General features: G+C 47.0%; 1 protein-coding gene across 1 annotated transcript; it reads left to right on the top strand.

The window, feature by feature from the left end:
* The first annotated feature begins 256 nt into the window (after positions 1-256).
* Positions 257-1,906, top strand: LOC109733385 (annexin D4). The gene is made up of 3 exons (XM_020292595.3): positions 257-555; positions 697-1,100; positions 1,190-1,906. The coding sequence occupies exons 1-3, from the start codon at positions 516-518 to the stop codon at positions 1,691-1,693; spliced, it is 948 nt and encodes a 315-aa protein (XP_020148184.1). The 5' UTR covers positions 257-515; the 3' UTR covers positions 1,694-1,906.
* Positions 1,907-14,913: the final 13,007 nt, after the last annotated feature.

Below are 14,913 nucleotides of genomic sequence, written 5' to 3'. Positions count from 1 at the left end.
AAGTATTATTTCTCTCTCGCCTTGTTGAGTTACTTCTTCACACGTTACACAGCTCTTTGTTCGTTAATTTCACCTCACTCTTCCATTGTATCTTGCAAAATAATGTACCGAAGAAATTACTATATCTGATGTGACCGCAGCGTTATAAGGGAGCAGTACAATGTACAACTGACAATTATAGCGGTCGTGGTCTATAATCACCCCGTGTTGCACGATGCAATGCAGTATGCACCAACCCGTCGCGTCGTGAGTTGTCACTTCATTAATTAGATGGGATCGGATGTGTACCCATGTGTAAACCATTGACGAGCCTTTTCTTCGATTAGCTGTGAAAATTATACCCCCAATTGAAATACCAGCTCTGCCCATAATTGCCTTCCAAAAGACCAAAGCACACCGTTCCCGAGTATAAAGATCGTCCAGAAGGAGGGGCAGAGCACACAGCGAATTCAGCGTTTCATACCCATCGTCTCCATCTCCTCAAATCTTTGGCTAGCATTTTTGTCAGGGCAACAATGGCCGACGAAGTTCAGGCTCTCACCAAGGCCTTCTCAGGTTTGCTGCATCGATAATCGCTGACTCCTAGGAGGACATTGTGCATCGTTCATACTCGTACCATTGTGTTTGTGCGATCGTTTCTTGGAGTTGATCGATATGGATTTTCGTTGTGATTATTTGAAATCTATGACGATGAAGGTCTGGGAGGCCTGGGCGTGGACGAGCCGACGATGGTGGCAGCGCTGGCGAACTGGCGGAGGCAGCCGGAGAAGCGGTCCGGGTTCCGGAAGAGCTTCCCGGGGCTGTTCAAGCAGCACGGGGTGATCGAGCGGTGCGAGGACGAGTACATGCTGCACCTGGCCGCCGAGTTCTCCCGCTTCAAGAACCTCATGGTGCTGTGGGCGATGCACCCGTGGGAGCGCGACGCCCGCCTCGCGCACCACGTCCTCCACCAGGCCCACCCGGCCGCCATCGTCGTGGAGGTCGCCTGCACCCGCTCCGCCGAGGAGCTCCTCGGCGCGCGCAAGGCCTACATGGCGCTCTTCCACCACTCCCTCGAGGAGGACGTCGCCTACCGCGCCAAGGACAAGCCATACTGCAGCGTAAGCTCTTTCTTTCTTTCTTTCTTTCTTCTTGAGAGCCATGGCCATGGAGGAGGTCGAGTCTGATGTACGTGTTTGTGGATGTGCAGCTGCTGGTGGGGCTGGTGAGCGCGTACCGGTACGAAGGGCCCAAGGTGAGCGACGACACGGCCAAGGCGGAGGCCAAGGCGCTGGGCGCGGCGGTGAAGAGCGCCGGCGGCGGCAAGCTGGTGGAGAACGAGGAGGTGGTCAGGATCCTCACCACCAGGAGCAAGCCTCACCTCGTCCAGACCTTCAAGTACTACAAGGAGCTGCACGGCAAGTACATCGAGGAGGATCTCGGAAGCGAGGAGGCTCTGAGGGAGGCCGTGCAGTGCCTGGCGACGCCGGAGAGGTACTTCAGCCAGGTGATGGCGGCGGCGCTGAGGGAGGGCGCGGACCACCACGGGAAGGAGGCCCTGGCGCGGGTGGCGGTGACGCGGTCGGACGTGGACATGGACGGCATCCGGGCGGCCTACCAGGAGCAGTTCGGGGCCAAGCTCGAGGACGCCGTCGCCGGCAGCGCGCACGGGCACTTCAAGGACGCGCTCGTCTCGCTCATCGTCGGCAAGTAAACCATATATATACAGTATTACGGACGCGGCGGGGGTTCGTCTTCGTCTTATTCTTCCGGCGGCGATGGCGCTTCGGCCGTGCGTGTGTTTTTCTTCCTGGTTCATCTCGTGTCGTGTGTGTGTTGAATTGTTGTCGAGCTGGGCATGTAAACATTTGCAGCTGAGGTCGTGTACGGCTGATCGGGGATCAAATAAAATTAAACATTTGGATCATTCTCTTCCATTCCGGTTCTTATTTCGATGGAGTCGTGCTCCGTGTCAGTGCCGAGCCACTGCTGCGGATAGTGTCAGCTAAGCGCTGCCCAAGATCAACAGCGACAAGCCCATCGTCCGGCATGTGCTCGCTGCAGTAATGCTCCTTGATCTTGCAATATCTAGGCCTTTCCCTAGAAATTTGTAACTGACGAAAGATTGAAAATATCACTTTAGCTATGTATAAGTTGCCTGGTTGTTAAATTTGAGTAAGCCAATTTTCTGACCATTGATTCTATTGTCAAGATTCGTGTTGAATTCCCTCAAAAAAAAAAAACAAAAGATTCGTGTTGAATATTTTAGAAGATGTTGATTTTTTGACTTGTCCTTGTTGCGGTCAGTTGATTTTTTATCGGGCTTGAAGCCCGTTGCTCATTGTCTGTCTTTTTCTTCTATTTGTGTGCATTTTTGTTTTTCATTTTAGTCATTTTTTGTTTTTTTACTACATGGGCGTTTTCAAGATGGGTGAGTGTAAATGTATATAGGACTCCCTTCGTTTCTAAATACAAGTCCTTTTAGAGATTTCAATACGGACTACATACGAATATATAAACATAGTTTATAGTGTAGATTCACTTATTTTCTCCGTATGAAGTACGCATTGAAATATCTAAAAAGCCTTATATTTAGCCATACTGCAGTGTGAAAATTGCACTATTATATGTTTACCTTTTGCAATTACTCCCTCCGTCCCAAAATTCTTGTCTAAATACAGATGTATCAAGTCACGTTTTAGTATTAGATACATTCGTATCTAGACAAATCTAAGACAAGAATTTTGGGACGGAGGGAGTACAAAAAGTGCAATTTACTGCAAAGTCGTGTACAAGATTATTTTTATTAATTAAAGGTTAATATCAATGCTACTTAGTCATTCTTTCTTAATTCATTATTTAAATTTTGCTTTAGTTTTCATTTCATTTCCTTTTTTCTTTAAGGTAGCACCAATGGGACGCGAATTTTTGGGACATGGTGCTATGCGAGGATGTTATCCTGACCGACGATTGCTGCCATGCGATTCACACTTAATATAGTGCTTAACTGAACACTCTGGCAATACTTAGGAAAGTGAGTGAATACACAACATTAATGCAGTAGACATTGTCCAGCCATTACTGAATTTGGTGGAGAAAGGCTGTTGTGTTTATGGTTAGGGTGCAGGGTTGCAGGGTACCCGTCAGTGTAATTATTGTTCGTGACCTGGGTCATAGTAAATGGTGCCTGCTCCTAGTAAGTAAAAGTTACTCACCCAGCCTGCACTATATATGGATCCTTCATCAACGTAGTGCATGGTATCCAGTTCGTCGGATGGTGAAGGTTGTTGCTCGAGTTTTTGCTACTTGGTTCTTGCTTGCTATGCATGTACAATCCTGTATTCCAATTTCCAATAGCAGGTTTGCTGCTTCTCAGCCTGGTTGGTTGGTTGATATCCTCAAACAGAACAGAAGCTCTCATGCAGGCCAGCCCGAGATTAGGAATTTTGCTACAAAAACACGACCCCATGGCCGTGTCCGTTTTGGAGATGCTAGAGAAGCCAATGAACTGCTGAGAGAGAGAGAGAGAGAGAGAGAGAGAGAGAGAGAGAGAGAGAGAGAGAGAGAGAGAGAGAGAGAGAGAGACTGTGATGTATGTCCGTTTTGGTGGTATGGAGTTGTGCCGGGACATGGATGAACCCATGCTTGTGAACTCCGGCGAGACTGTGATGTATGGAGTGATCACGGAGAAAAATAGTTGAGCAGTAGAAACAAGCAAGCCAGGCATTTAAAAAGACCGAGGGGAGCGTGGTGCAGATAGTTGGTGAGACTGACATGTACTTAATGTGCAGCGCCTTCATTGCTTGAGGCTGCACTGTGGGCCTGCTGCTGGCGAGGTCATAGGTAATACGCAAGCCATACAAGTTGTATACGGTGCAAAAAAATCATTATACACGCTTGATGTATTCGAACGGCACGGATCATGTGGGAATGGACGAGCGGGATAACAACCTCGCGTGGCTGCATGTCCACTCGCCATTTATCGGCACCAATGACACTAATTAATTCCTTCTTAGATTTTTTTTCGCAAAAATTCCACTATTAGGTGCTTATTTTCACATATTATAAAAGACAAAATTTATGCATAAATTGTGTGAATGTTTTGTCAAATTTTTATTTTTCATTATCTTTCTTAAAGGGTAATACCAATGCCACTAATTTATTATTTCTTAGAAAACTTTGATTTTTAAAAAATTTCTTTACTTTTGTTTTCGTTTCATTTTCTTTCTCCTTTAAGCTAACACCAATGCAACTAACTAATTCCTTCTTAGAAGGCTTTTGCTAAAAATTGACTATTATACACTTACAGTTGCATATTATATAAAACACAATTTATGCATAAATTATGTGAATTTTGTATTTTATATTTTATTTTCCTTTAAGGGTAATACTAATGCCGCTAATTTATTTTTTTATTATAATTTTTTGTTTGTTTTTTCATTAGTCTTATTAGATATCGAGTAAGTTTCCGTTAAGTTTCAGACCAGGCCCAAGTATCTAGTGGGTTTATGTTTTGTGGCCGCAAAGGACCGAGTTTCTATTTTATTTTTTGTACACGTCTTTGTTCTTTGATGCTTACTTGAATTTTTGTCATCAGATTTTCTATAATATTTTTCTGTGTAGGGCGTTTTAATGTTTCAATACTATTACAGTACTTGATTTTAAAAAATAAAATGGAATTCTATTATATTGAGGTGGGGGTTGCCAATCATAAATGGGAAGGTGAAGGAGGACGACAAGGATGGGGAGGCGGAAAATCACAGTTGTAATTGATGCTCGGCGCCACATCTTGATGATAATGTCTACTGTAAGCATGCTTTTGCGCTAGACTATGATTATTTTGGTGCTTGATGGCATTCAATTGTAGGACGTGTCAAAAGCTTGAGAGACTATTGTTGGGGAACGTAGTAATTTCAAAAAATTTCCTACGCACACGCAAGATCATGGTGATGCATAGCAACGAGAGGGGAGAGTGTGTCCACGTACCCTCGTAGACCGAAAGCGGAAGCGTTAGCACAACGCGGTTGATGTAGTCGTACGTCTTCACGATCCGACCGATCAAGTACCGAACGCACGGCACCTCCGAGTTCAGCACACGTTCAACTCGATGACGTCCCTCGAACTCCGATCCAGCCGAGATTTGAGGGAGAGTTCCGTCAGCACGACGGCGTGGTGACGATGATGATGTTCTACCGACGCAGGGCTTCGCCTAAGCACCGCTACGATATTATCGAGGTGGATTATGGTGGAGGGGGGTACTGCACACGGCTAAGAGATCAAGAGATCAATTGTTGTGTCTATGGGGTGCCCCCCTCCTCCGTATATAAAGGAGGGGAGGAGAGGGCCGGCCAGGAGGAGGTGGCGCGCCCAAGGGGGGAGTCCTACTCCCACCAGGAGTAGGACTCCTCCTTTTCCTATTTGGAGAGGGAGAGGGAAGGAAGAGGAAGGAGGGAGGAAAGAAAGGGGGGGGCCCGACCCCCCTCCCAATTCGGATTAGGCTTGGGGGGGGCCCTCCCTTGCTCCTTTTCCCTCCTTTCCACTAAAGCCCATTAAGGCCCATATACCTCCCCGGGGGTTCCGATAACCTCCCGGTGCTCCAGTATTATCCCGATCTCATCCAAAACCATTCCGGTGTCCAAATACACTCGTCCAATATATCGATCTTCATGTCTCGACCATTTCGATACTCCTCGTCATATCCGTGATCACATCCGGGACTCCGAACTACCTTCGGTACATCAAAACACATAAACTCATAATATAACCGTCATCGAACTTTAAGCGTGCGGACCCTACGGGTTCGAGAACTATGTAGACATGACCGAGACACATCTCCGGTCAATAACCAATAGCGGAACCTGGATGCTCATATTGGCTCCCACATATTCTACGAAGATCTTTATCGGTCAAACCGCATAACAACATACGTAGGTCCTGTTTCGAGTTGCAAATATTAGCAACATAACTAGTATCAAATACCCAGGTGCTACTGCAAGCTCCGGTAAGGTACACATCAATAACATGTATATCACATATACCTTTGTTCACCTTGCCATCCTTCTTATCCGCCAAATACTTGGGGCAGTTCCGCTTCCAGTGACCAGTCTGCTTGCAGTAGAAGCACTCAGTCTCAGGCTTAGGTCCAGACTTGGGTTTCTTCTCTTGAGCAGCAACTTGTTTGCTATTCTTCTTGAAGTTCCCCTTCTTCTTCCCTTTGCCCTTTTTCTTGAAACTGGTGGTCTTATTGACCATCAACACTTGATGCTCCTTCTTGATTTCTACCTCCGCAGCCTTTAGCATTGCGAAGAGCTCGGGAATAGTCTTATCCATCCCTTGCATGTTATAGTTCATCACGAAGCTCTTGTAGCTTGGTGGCAGTGATTGAAGAATTCTGTCAATGACGCTATCATCCGGAAGATTAACTCCCAGTTGAATCAAGTGATTGTTATACCCAGACATTCTGAGTATATGCTCACTGACGGAACTATTCTCCTCCATCTTGCAGCTGTAGAACTTATTGGAGACTTCATATCTCTCAATCCGGACATTTGCTTGAAATATTAACTTCAACTCCTGGAACATCTCATATGCTCCATGACATTCGAAACATCGTTGAAGTCCCGGTTCTAAGCCGTAAAGCATGGCACACTGAACTATCGAGTAGTCATCAGCTTTGCTCTGCCAGACGTTCATGACATCTGGTGTTGCTCCTGCAGCAGGTTTGGCACCTAGCGGTGCTTCCAGGACATAATTCTTCTGTGCAGCAATGAGGATAATCCTAAAGTTACGGACCCAGTCCGTGTAATTGCTACCATCATCTTTCAACTTTTCTTTCTCAAGGAACACATTAAAATTCAACAGAACAACAGCACGAGCCATCTATCTACAACAACATAGACATGCAAAATACTATCAGGTACTAAGTTCATGATAAATTTAAGTTCAATTAATCATATTACTTAAGAACTCCCACTTAGATAGACATCCCTCTAATCATCTAAGTGATCACGTGATCCAAATCAACTAAACCATAACCGATCATCATGTGAAATGGAGTAGTTTTCAATGGTGAACATCACTATGTTGATCATATCTACTATATGATTCACGCTCGACCTTTCGGTCTCAGTGTTCCGATGCCATATCTGCATATGTTAGGCTCGTCAAGTTTAACCTGAGTATTCTTCGTGTGCAAAAACTGGCTTGCACCCATTGTAGATGGACGTAGAGCTTATCACACCCGATCATCACGTGGTGTCTGGGCACGACGAACTTTGGCAACGGTGCATACTCAGGGAGAACACTTTTATCTTGAAATTTAGTGAGAGATCATCTTATAATGCTACCGTCAATCAAAGCAAGATAAGATGCATAGAAGATAAACATCACATGCAATCAATATAAGTGATATGATATGGCCATCATCATCTTGTGCTTGTGATCTCCATCTCCGAAGCACCGTCATGATCACCATCGTCACCGGCACGACAACTTGATCTCCATCGTAGCATCGTTGTTGTCTCGCCAACTATTGCTTCTACGACTATCGCTACCGCTTAGTGATAAAGTAAAGCAATTACAGGGCGATTGCATTGCATACAATAAAGAGACAACCATATGGCTCCTGCCAGTTGCCGATAACTCGGTTACAAAACATGATCATCTCATACAATAAAATATAGCATCATGTCTTGACCATATCACATCACAACATGCCCTGCAAAAACAAGTTAGACGTCCTCTACTTTGTTGTTGCAAGTTTTACGTGGCTGCTACGGGCTGAGCAAGAACCGTTCTTACCTACGCATCAAAACCACAACGATAGTTCGTCAAGTTAGTGCTGTTTTAACCTTCTCAAGGACCGGGCGTAGCCACACTCGGTTCAACTAAAGTTGGAGAAACTGACACCCGGTAGTCACCTGTGTGCAAAGCACGGCGGTAAAACCAGTCTCGCGTAAGCGTACGCGTAATGTCAGTCCAGGCCGCTTCATCCAACAATACCGCCGAACCAAAGTGTGACATGCCGGTAAGCAGTATGACTTGTATCGCCCACAACTCACTTGTGTTCTACTCGTGCATATAACATCAACGCATAAAACCAGGCTCGGATGCCACTGTTGGGGAACGTAGTAATTTCAAAAAAATTCCTACGCACACGCAAGATCATGGTGATGCATAGCAACGAGAGGGGAGAGTGTGTCCACGTACCCTCGTAGACCGAAAGCGGAAGCGTTAGCACAACACGGTTGATGTAGTCATACGTCTTCACGATCCGACCGATCAAGTACCGAACGCACGGCACCTCCGAGTTCAGCACACGTTCAACTCGATGACGTCCCTCGAACTCCGATCCAGCTGAGCTTTGAGGGAGAGTTCTGTCAACACGACGGCGTGGTGACGATGATGATGTTCTACCGACGCAGGGCTTCGCCTAAGCACCGCTACGATATTATCGAGGTGGATTATGGTGGAGGGGGGTACCGCACACGGCTAAGAGATCAAGAGATCAATTGTTGTGTCTATGGGGTGCCCCCTCCTCCGTATATAAAGGAGGGGAGGAGAGGTCCGTCCAGGAGGAGGTGGCGCGCCCAAGGGGGGAGTCCTACTCCCACCGGGAGTAGGACTCCTCCTTTTCCTATTTGGAGAGGGAGAGGGAAGGAAGAGGAAGGAGGGAGGAAGGAAAGGGGGGCCGGCCCCCTCCCAATTCGGATTGGGCTTGGGGGGGGGGGGCGCCCCCTCCCTTGCTCCTTTCCCCTCCTTTCCACTAAAGCCATTAAGGCCCATATACCTCCCGGGGGGTTCCGATAACCTCCCGGTGCTCGGGTATTATCCCGATCTCATCCGAAACCATTCCGGTGTCCAAATACAGTCGTCCAATATATCAATCTTCATGTCTCGACCATTTCGAGACTCCTCGTAATGTCCGTGATCACATCCGGGACTCCGAACTACCTTCGGTACATCAAAACACATAAACTCATAATATAACCGTCATCGAACTTTAAGCGTGCGGACCCTACGGGTTCAAGAACTATGTAGACATGACCGAGACACATCTCCGGTCAATAACCAATAGCGGAACCTGGATGCTCATATTGGCTCCCACATATTCTACGAAGATCTTTATCGGTCAAACCGCATAACAACATACGTTGTTCCCTTTGTCGTCGGTATGTTACTTGCCCGAGATTCGATCGTCGGTGTCTCAATACCTAGTTCAATCTTGTTACTGGCAAGTCTCTTTACTCGTTCCGTAATACATCATCCCGCAACTAACTCATTAGTTGCAATGCTTGCAAGGTTTATAATGATGTGCATTACCGAGTGGGCCCAGAGATACCTCTCCGACAATTGGAGTGACAAATCCTAATCTCGAAATACGCCAACCCAACAAGTACCTTCGGAGACACCAGTAGAGCACCTTTATAATCACCCAGTTACGTTGTGACGTTTGGTAGCACACAAAGTGTTCCTCCGGTAAACGGGAGTTGCATAATCTCATAGTCATAGGAACATGTATAAGTCATGAAGAAAGCAATAGCAGAATACTAAACGATCAAGTGCTAAGCTAATGGAATGGGTCAAGTCAATCACATCATTCTCCTAATGATGTGATCCCATTAATCAAATGACAATTCTTTGTCCATGGCTAGGAAACATAACCATCTTTTATCAACGAGCTAGTCAAGTAGAGGCATACTAGTGACACTTTGTTTGTCTATGTATTCACACATGTATCATGTTTCCGGTTAATACAATTCTAGCATGAATAATAAACATTTATCATGATATAAGGAAATAAATAATAACTTTATTATTGCCTCTAGGGCATATTTCCTTCAACTATACCATTTTAGATATAAATTTTAGCACATTCATGTATCTATAAAGTAGGCCATGCTTTATTCACGCTGCTGACTGTTTACTCACATACGTACCAAGCCGTTGTAGGCATGCATCACAATCCATGGTAGAGTTCGCCGTTTGTCAAAGAAAAAAAGTGACTAGCTGAAATTCTAATTTCAGCCATCTGATCTCTAGTTAGCGCATGTAAATATGGAGTTAGCACACAATCGATGCCTAATAGCACTGTAACTCTAAAAAATTGGAGTGCTAGGCGTCACCTGACTAGATCGGTCGGGTCGCTAGTCTTTCGATGCAAAGGCGCGCGAACGCTACATCACTTGGCCAACATTCCCTCATGCCTCCATGCAAACATGCGGCGCCAGTCGCACCCGCACTTTACTCCACTCGCAGCAACACGAATGTTACTGAAACACCACTGTTTTCATAGAAGCAGCACAAATGTTGCAGAAGGACCACCATCATTTGCAGCACCTCCACCATTGTGGAAGCACGACCCTTGTTTGTAGCACCTCTAACATCGTCGCAAAAGCACCACCACCATTGCAGCAATGTGTCATTGTGGATGCATCGTCGTCATTGCAGCAGCGCAGTAGTAATCCATAACGTCGCGCTCTTCGCAGAAGCATCAGGTCGTCGATCAGAGCAGCGGCGCAACCATCACAATAGCTTTAGGTAGTCTCACAACAACATCGTCCCGCAAATTTGGAGCTACAGATCCTTGGCCTCTACAAATCCCCCACAAAAATTCCACCCAAATTCATCAGAATTTCGTTCGCAATCCTTCGATGGAGTCATGGTTCCAAGGCCAGCTCGAGGAGATGGTGAGAAACTACATGTCTACGATCGACGAGATGCTCACCTCTTGAATCGAAGCCCTCCAGCAGGATGTCATCTCCAACGTAGTTGAGTCTCATGGGATTAAGAGCATTATAAAATAAATGAAGGATTAACCATTTCTTCTTCTCATGGTTTGGACAATTTCTAATTGCCTCATTTATTCTATCTCATGCAAGCACTAGTGGCTCGTGGTCTTCCTGCTTAAAACCAGTAATATTATAACGTAATTGCATTTATCTTTGTAGGTGGGCAAAACTTGGTCATAAACATGTCGCAACATATGTTTCAAGAGGTAATGGTTCCTCTAGGCAAGGCTAGAAGCCATTCCTTAGCTCTTCCTCTCAAGGAGAAAGGAAGTATACGCAACCTTAAAGCTTGGGGTTCCTAATCCTTTATACACGTCTTTCCACAATTATGTGAAAGTGTGCAAGTGCATACCTGCATCCTGATATGAGGAACCGTTGAACCATTATGCAAAAGTGTGAAAGTGTGCCGTGTGGTGGCCTGGTGGCCCCCCATATGGTCCATCTTTATTCCATAAATCTTCACATATTCCAAAAATAATTCTTTAAAATTCCTTGTCAAATTTTGAGCACTTTTATTTCTGCACAAAAATAACATGAAGGTAGTTCTGCTGAAAACAACGCTAGTCCGGGTTAGTTCCATTCAAATTAGAGGCCAAAACAAGAGCAAAAGTATTTGAAAAAGTAGATACCTTTGGGAGGTATCACAAAACTTCTGGTGTCTTTGTGGGTCTCGGGTTTTTGGGGGCCTGTCTTTGCACCGAAGGGAGACATGTTGATACATGATTTAACTTATCATCGACACACATGAATGAAACGGGTGAACCCGATGGTAAAAAGATGGATTTTCACTATGCTTGATTTTATACCGCATGCTCAACTTTGTCATCTTGTTGGTGACCTTGTGGCCAGTTTGGGATCCTCGAAGGAAAGCCATTTGTGAGAATGAGTTTCAAAACCCCCTCTCCAAACATTTGTTTCTCAAATTTTTCATATCTGTCCTTGAAGCCCGCAAGTCACATATGTCTATTTGCCAATTACTGAGCTCCCGATGTCCTGCTAATGAAGAAAAGTGGACTCCCCACCATTAGGGTTTGTAAAGATCAAGGTAGATGGGGCGGTCTCAAGATCGGCCAGCTTAGTGCAGTTTGCAGAGACGAACATGCGGATTATCTTTCCTGCCTTAGTAATGGTGTGTCCAGGCATTTCCGATCCTGTGATGTTGGAAGCTTAGGCCTGTCAGAGCATCTCTAGCAGAACCCGTATAAAGCCGTGACCCACAAAATAACCGCCAAAATATGGGTCGACGCGGAAAATGCTGCCCGATAAGACCCCGCAAACGCGTCCGACCCGTAAATTGTTTTGCGGGGCGCGGCAAAAGTTCACCCTCAACCTTTAGATTCACGGGGTGAGAGGCCGACCCGAGCTTGCCCCCTATCCGCAGCGAGATTTGGCGCGAGGGATATTTTCGCGCGGCCATTCCCGCCCCCCTCCCTCGGCCGCTATTGCCCCGCCACCGCACGCGTCGGTCCATCTTCCCCGGCCGTTCTTCGCCGCCATGGAAGCCTCCGAGCCGTCCCCCGTCACCGTCGAGGTCACACACGCGCAATCCCCTCCGGCGGATCTCGTTGCAGGCCATGTCTCCCCCACCGTCGCTCAAGACACCACCGCGCCTGCCCGCAAGCGGCAGGGCAACATGGTCGTGCAGGGCGGGAATCCGGCTGGCCACACCGGGAAGGCACGTGCCCCGGGCGCCGCCGCCGCTGCGCGATCTGCCCGGCCGCCGGCGGAGAAGGTGGGAAAGGTTCCGGGCGTCAAGCGGAAGAAGGTTCCTATAAAGAGGCCGGCGCCTTCATCCACTCCCTCTGCCCCGGCAAGAGGTTCCCCGACGATGCCGTTCAATGGCACTGCTTCCACCGCAGGCGAGGTGTTCGACAAAATGGCCGGAAGGTATGCATCGTCGATCCCTTCTATTTCCTTCGCTTTTTGCCATTGCGGTATCTCATGACTTGTTGTCACTCACTATATAGCGGTGGTTCGAACAATGCCACTACCGAGTTCGTGAACTTGTTGGACAGCAACACCGTCGACATCGATGAAGCCCCGTTCGCTGATTTCGATTACAATGAAATGGAGGGTGGCTTGGATGATCACGGTGGTGAATATGAAGTGGAGGAGGTAGATGAGGGGGGGCGTATGAGCAAGCGCAAGCAAAAAAAGCGTGAGATCAAAGAACTACACGATCTTGGAAGATCAAACCTTGATCAAGGCTTGGAGTGCGGTGTCTCTTGATGCTTGCACGGGTACATCTCAAACCGCCAAGAGGAATTGGCAAAGAATCGAAGATCAATACTTGCGCATGATGGGGAAGCATCCCAATAGGTCTCCACGGACCTTTCGGTCACTCCAAGGTCGTTGGGACATGATCAAGCCTATTTGTAGCCATTGGGCTGCTTGCTTGGAAGAAGTTCGCAATGCACCTCCAAGTGGAACCGTGGAATCCGACTACGTGAGTTCATTTTCACGTCCCAAGTTTTGCACATCATTTGTACCATATGAAGTGATTGCACCATTTGACATTGTTTTAGTTGTGTAGGACAAAATTGCCCAACAAAGATGTTGGGAAATGTTACATGGAAAACAAAAAAAATTCTACGCACACACAATGATCTATCTATGGAGATGCATAGCAACGAGCGGGAGAGCGTGTCTACGTACCCTCGTAGACCGTACCGGAAGCGTTTATTCAATGCGGTTGATGTAGTCGTACACCTTCGCGATCCGCCCTATCAAGTACCAAACGTACGTCACCTCCGCATTCTGCACACGTTCACCTCGGTGTCGTCCTCACCATCTTGATCCAGCAAGCGGGGCGAGGTAGTAGATGAGTTCCATCAGCATAATGGCATGGTGACGGTGGTGGTGAAGCAATCCCGCAGGGCTTCGCCTAAGCACTGCGATGATCTAGAGTGGAGGAGTAAACTAGAGGCGGAGGAGTGCCGACACACGGCGTGAAATAAGCTGTGTCTTATGCGGCACCCCTCCCCACATATATATAGGTGTGGGAGGGGAGGAGGCAGCCCCTAGGGCGCCCCAACAGGTGTGGAGGCAGCCCTAGGGATCCTCCCTTTGGTGCGCCCCCTTGCCATATAATGGCACAAGGGGGAAGGAAAGGGGGGAGGCGCCCCCTTCTTTCCTTCCTCCCTTCCCCGGGATATGGTAAGAGGGGGTGGCGCCCCCCTTTACCATGTATTAGGTGTGGCTGCCCTAAAGGGGGCGCACTAGCCCATGTGGGCTGGTGTGTTCCCTTTCACTTGGCCCACTAAGGCCCAACACTCTCCCGGTGCCTCGGGAACCCCTTCCGGCATTCCGATAACTTTCTGGTGCATTCCGAAACTATTCTGGAGACCAAATAGCATCGTCCTATATATCAATATTTACCTCTGGACCATTCCGGAGCTCGTCGTCATGTCCGTGATCTCATCCGGGACTCCGAACAACATTCGGTCACCAAACCACATAACTCATATAATACCAAATCGACATCGAACATTAAGCGTGCAGTCCCTATGGGTTCAAGAACTATGTAGACATGACCGAGACACCTCTCCGGTCAATAACCAATAGCGGAACCTGGATGCCCATATTGGCTCCTACATATACTACAAAGATCTTTATCGGTCGAACATTATGACAACATACGTAATTTCCTTTGTCCATCGGTATGTTACTTGCCCAAGATTCGATCGTTGGTATCTTCATACCTAGTTCAATCTCGTTACCGGCAAGTCTCTTTACTCGTTCCGTAATACATCACCTCGTGACCAACTCCTTAGTCGTTTGCTTGCAAGCTTATGATGTGTATTACCGAGAGGGCCCAGAGATACCTCTCCGATACTTGGAGTGACAAATCCTAATCTCGATCTATGCCAACTCAACAAACACCTTTGGAGATACCTGTAGAGCATCTTTATAATCACCCAGTTATGTTGTGACGTTTGATAGCACACAAGGCATTCCTCCGGTATCCGGGAGTTGCATAATCTCATAGTCGAAGGAATATGTATTTGACATGAACAAAGCAATAGCAATAAAACTGAACGATCATACTGCTAAGCTAACGGATGGGTCTTGTCCATCACATCATTCTCCTAATGATGTGATCCCGTTATCAAATGACAACACATGTCCATGGTTAGGAAACCTT

The sequence above is a fragment of the Aegilops tauschii genome, chromosome 1 (genome assembly GCF_002575655.3).
Source record: "Aegilops tauschii subsp. strangulata cultivar AL8/78 chromosome 1, Aet v6.0, whole genome shotgun sequence".
Taxonomy (NCBI): domain Eukaryota; kingdom Viridiplantae; phylum Streptophyta; class Magnoliopsida; order Poales; family Poaceae; genus Aegilops; species Aegilops tauschii.
Note: the sequence above shows the minus strand (reverse complement) of the source record. Positions and strands in the feature narration are given on the sequence as shown.

Coding starts and splice junctions, on each gene's coding strand:
- LOC109733385 (XM_020292595.3), top strand. CDS start 516: ATGGCCGACGAAGTTCAGGCTCTCACCAAGGCCTTCTCAG. Junction 556..696: donor TCTCACCAAGGCCTTCTCAG/GTTTGCTGCATC, acceptor ATGACGATGAAG/GTCTGGGAGGCCTGGGCGTG. Junction 1,101..1,189: donor AGGACAAGCCATACTGCAGC/GTAAGCTCTTTC, acceptor GTGGATGTGCAG/CTGCTGGTGGGGCTGGTGAG.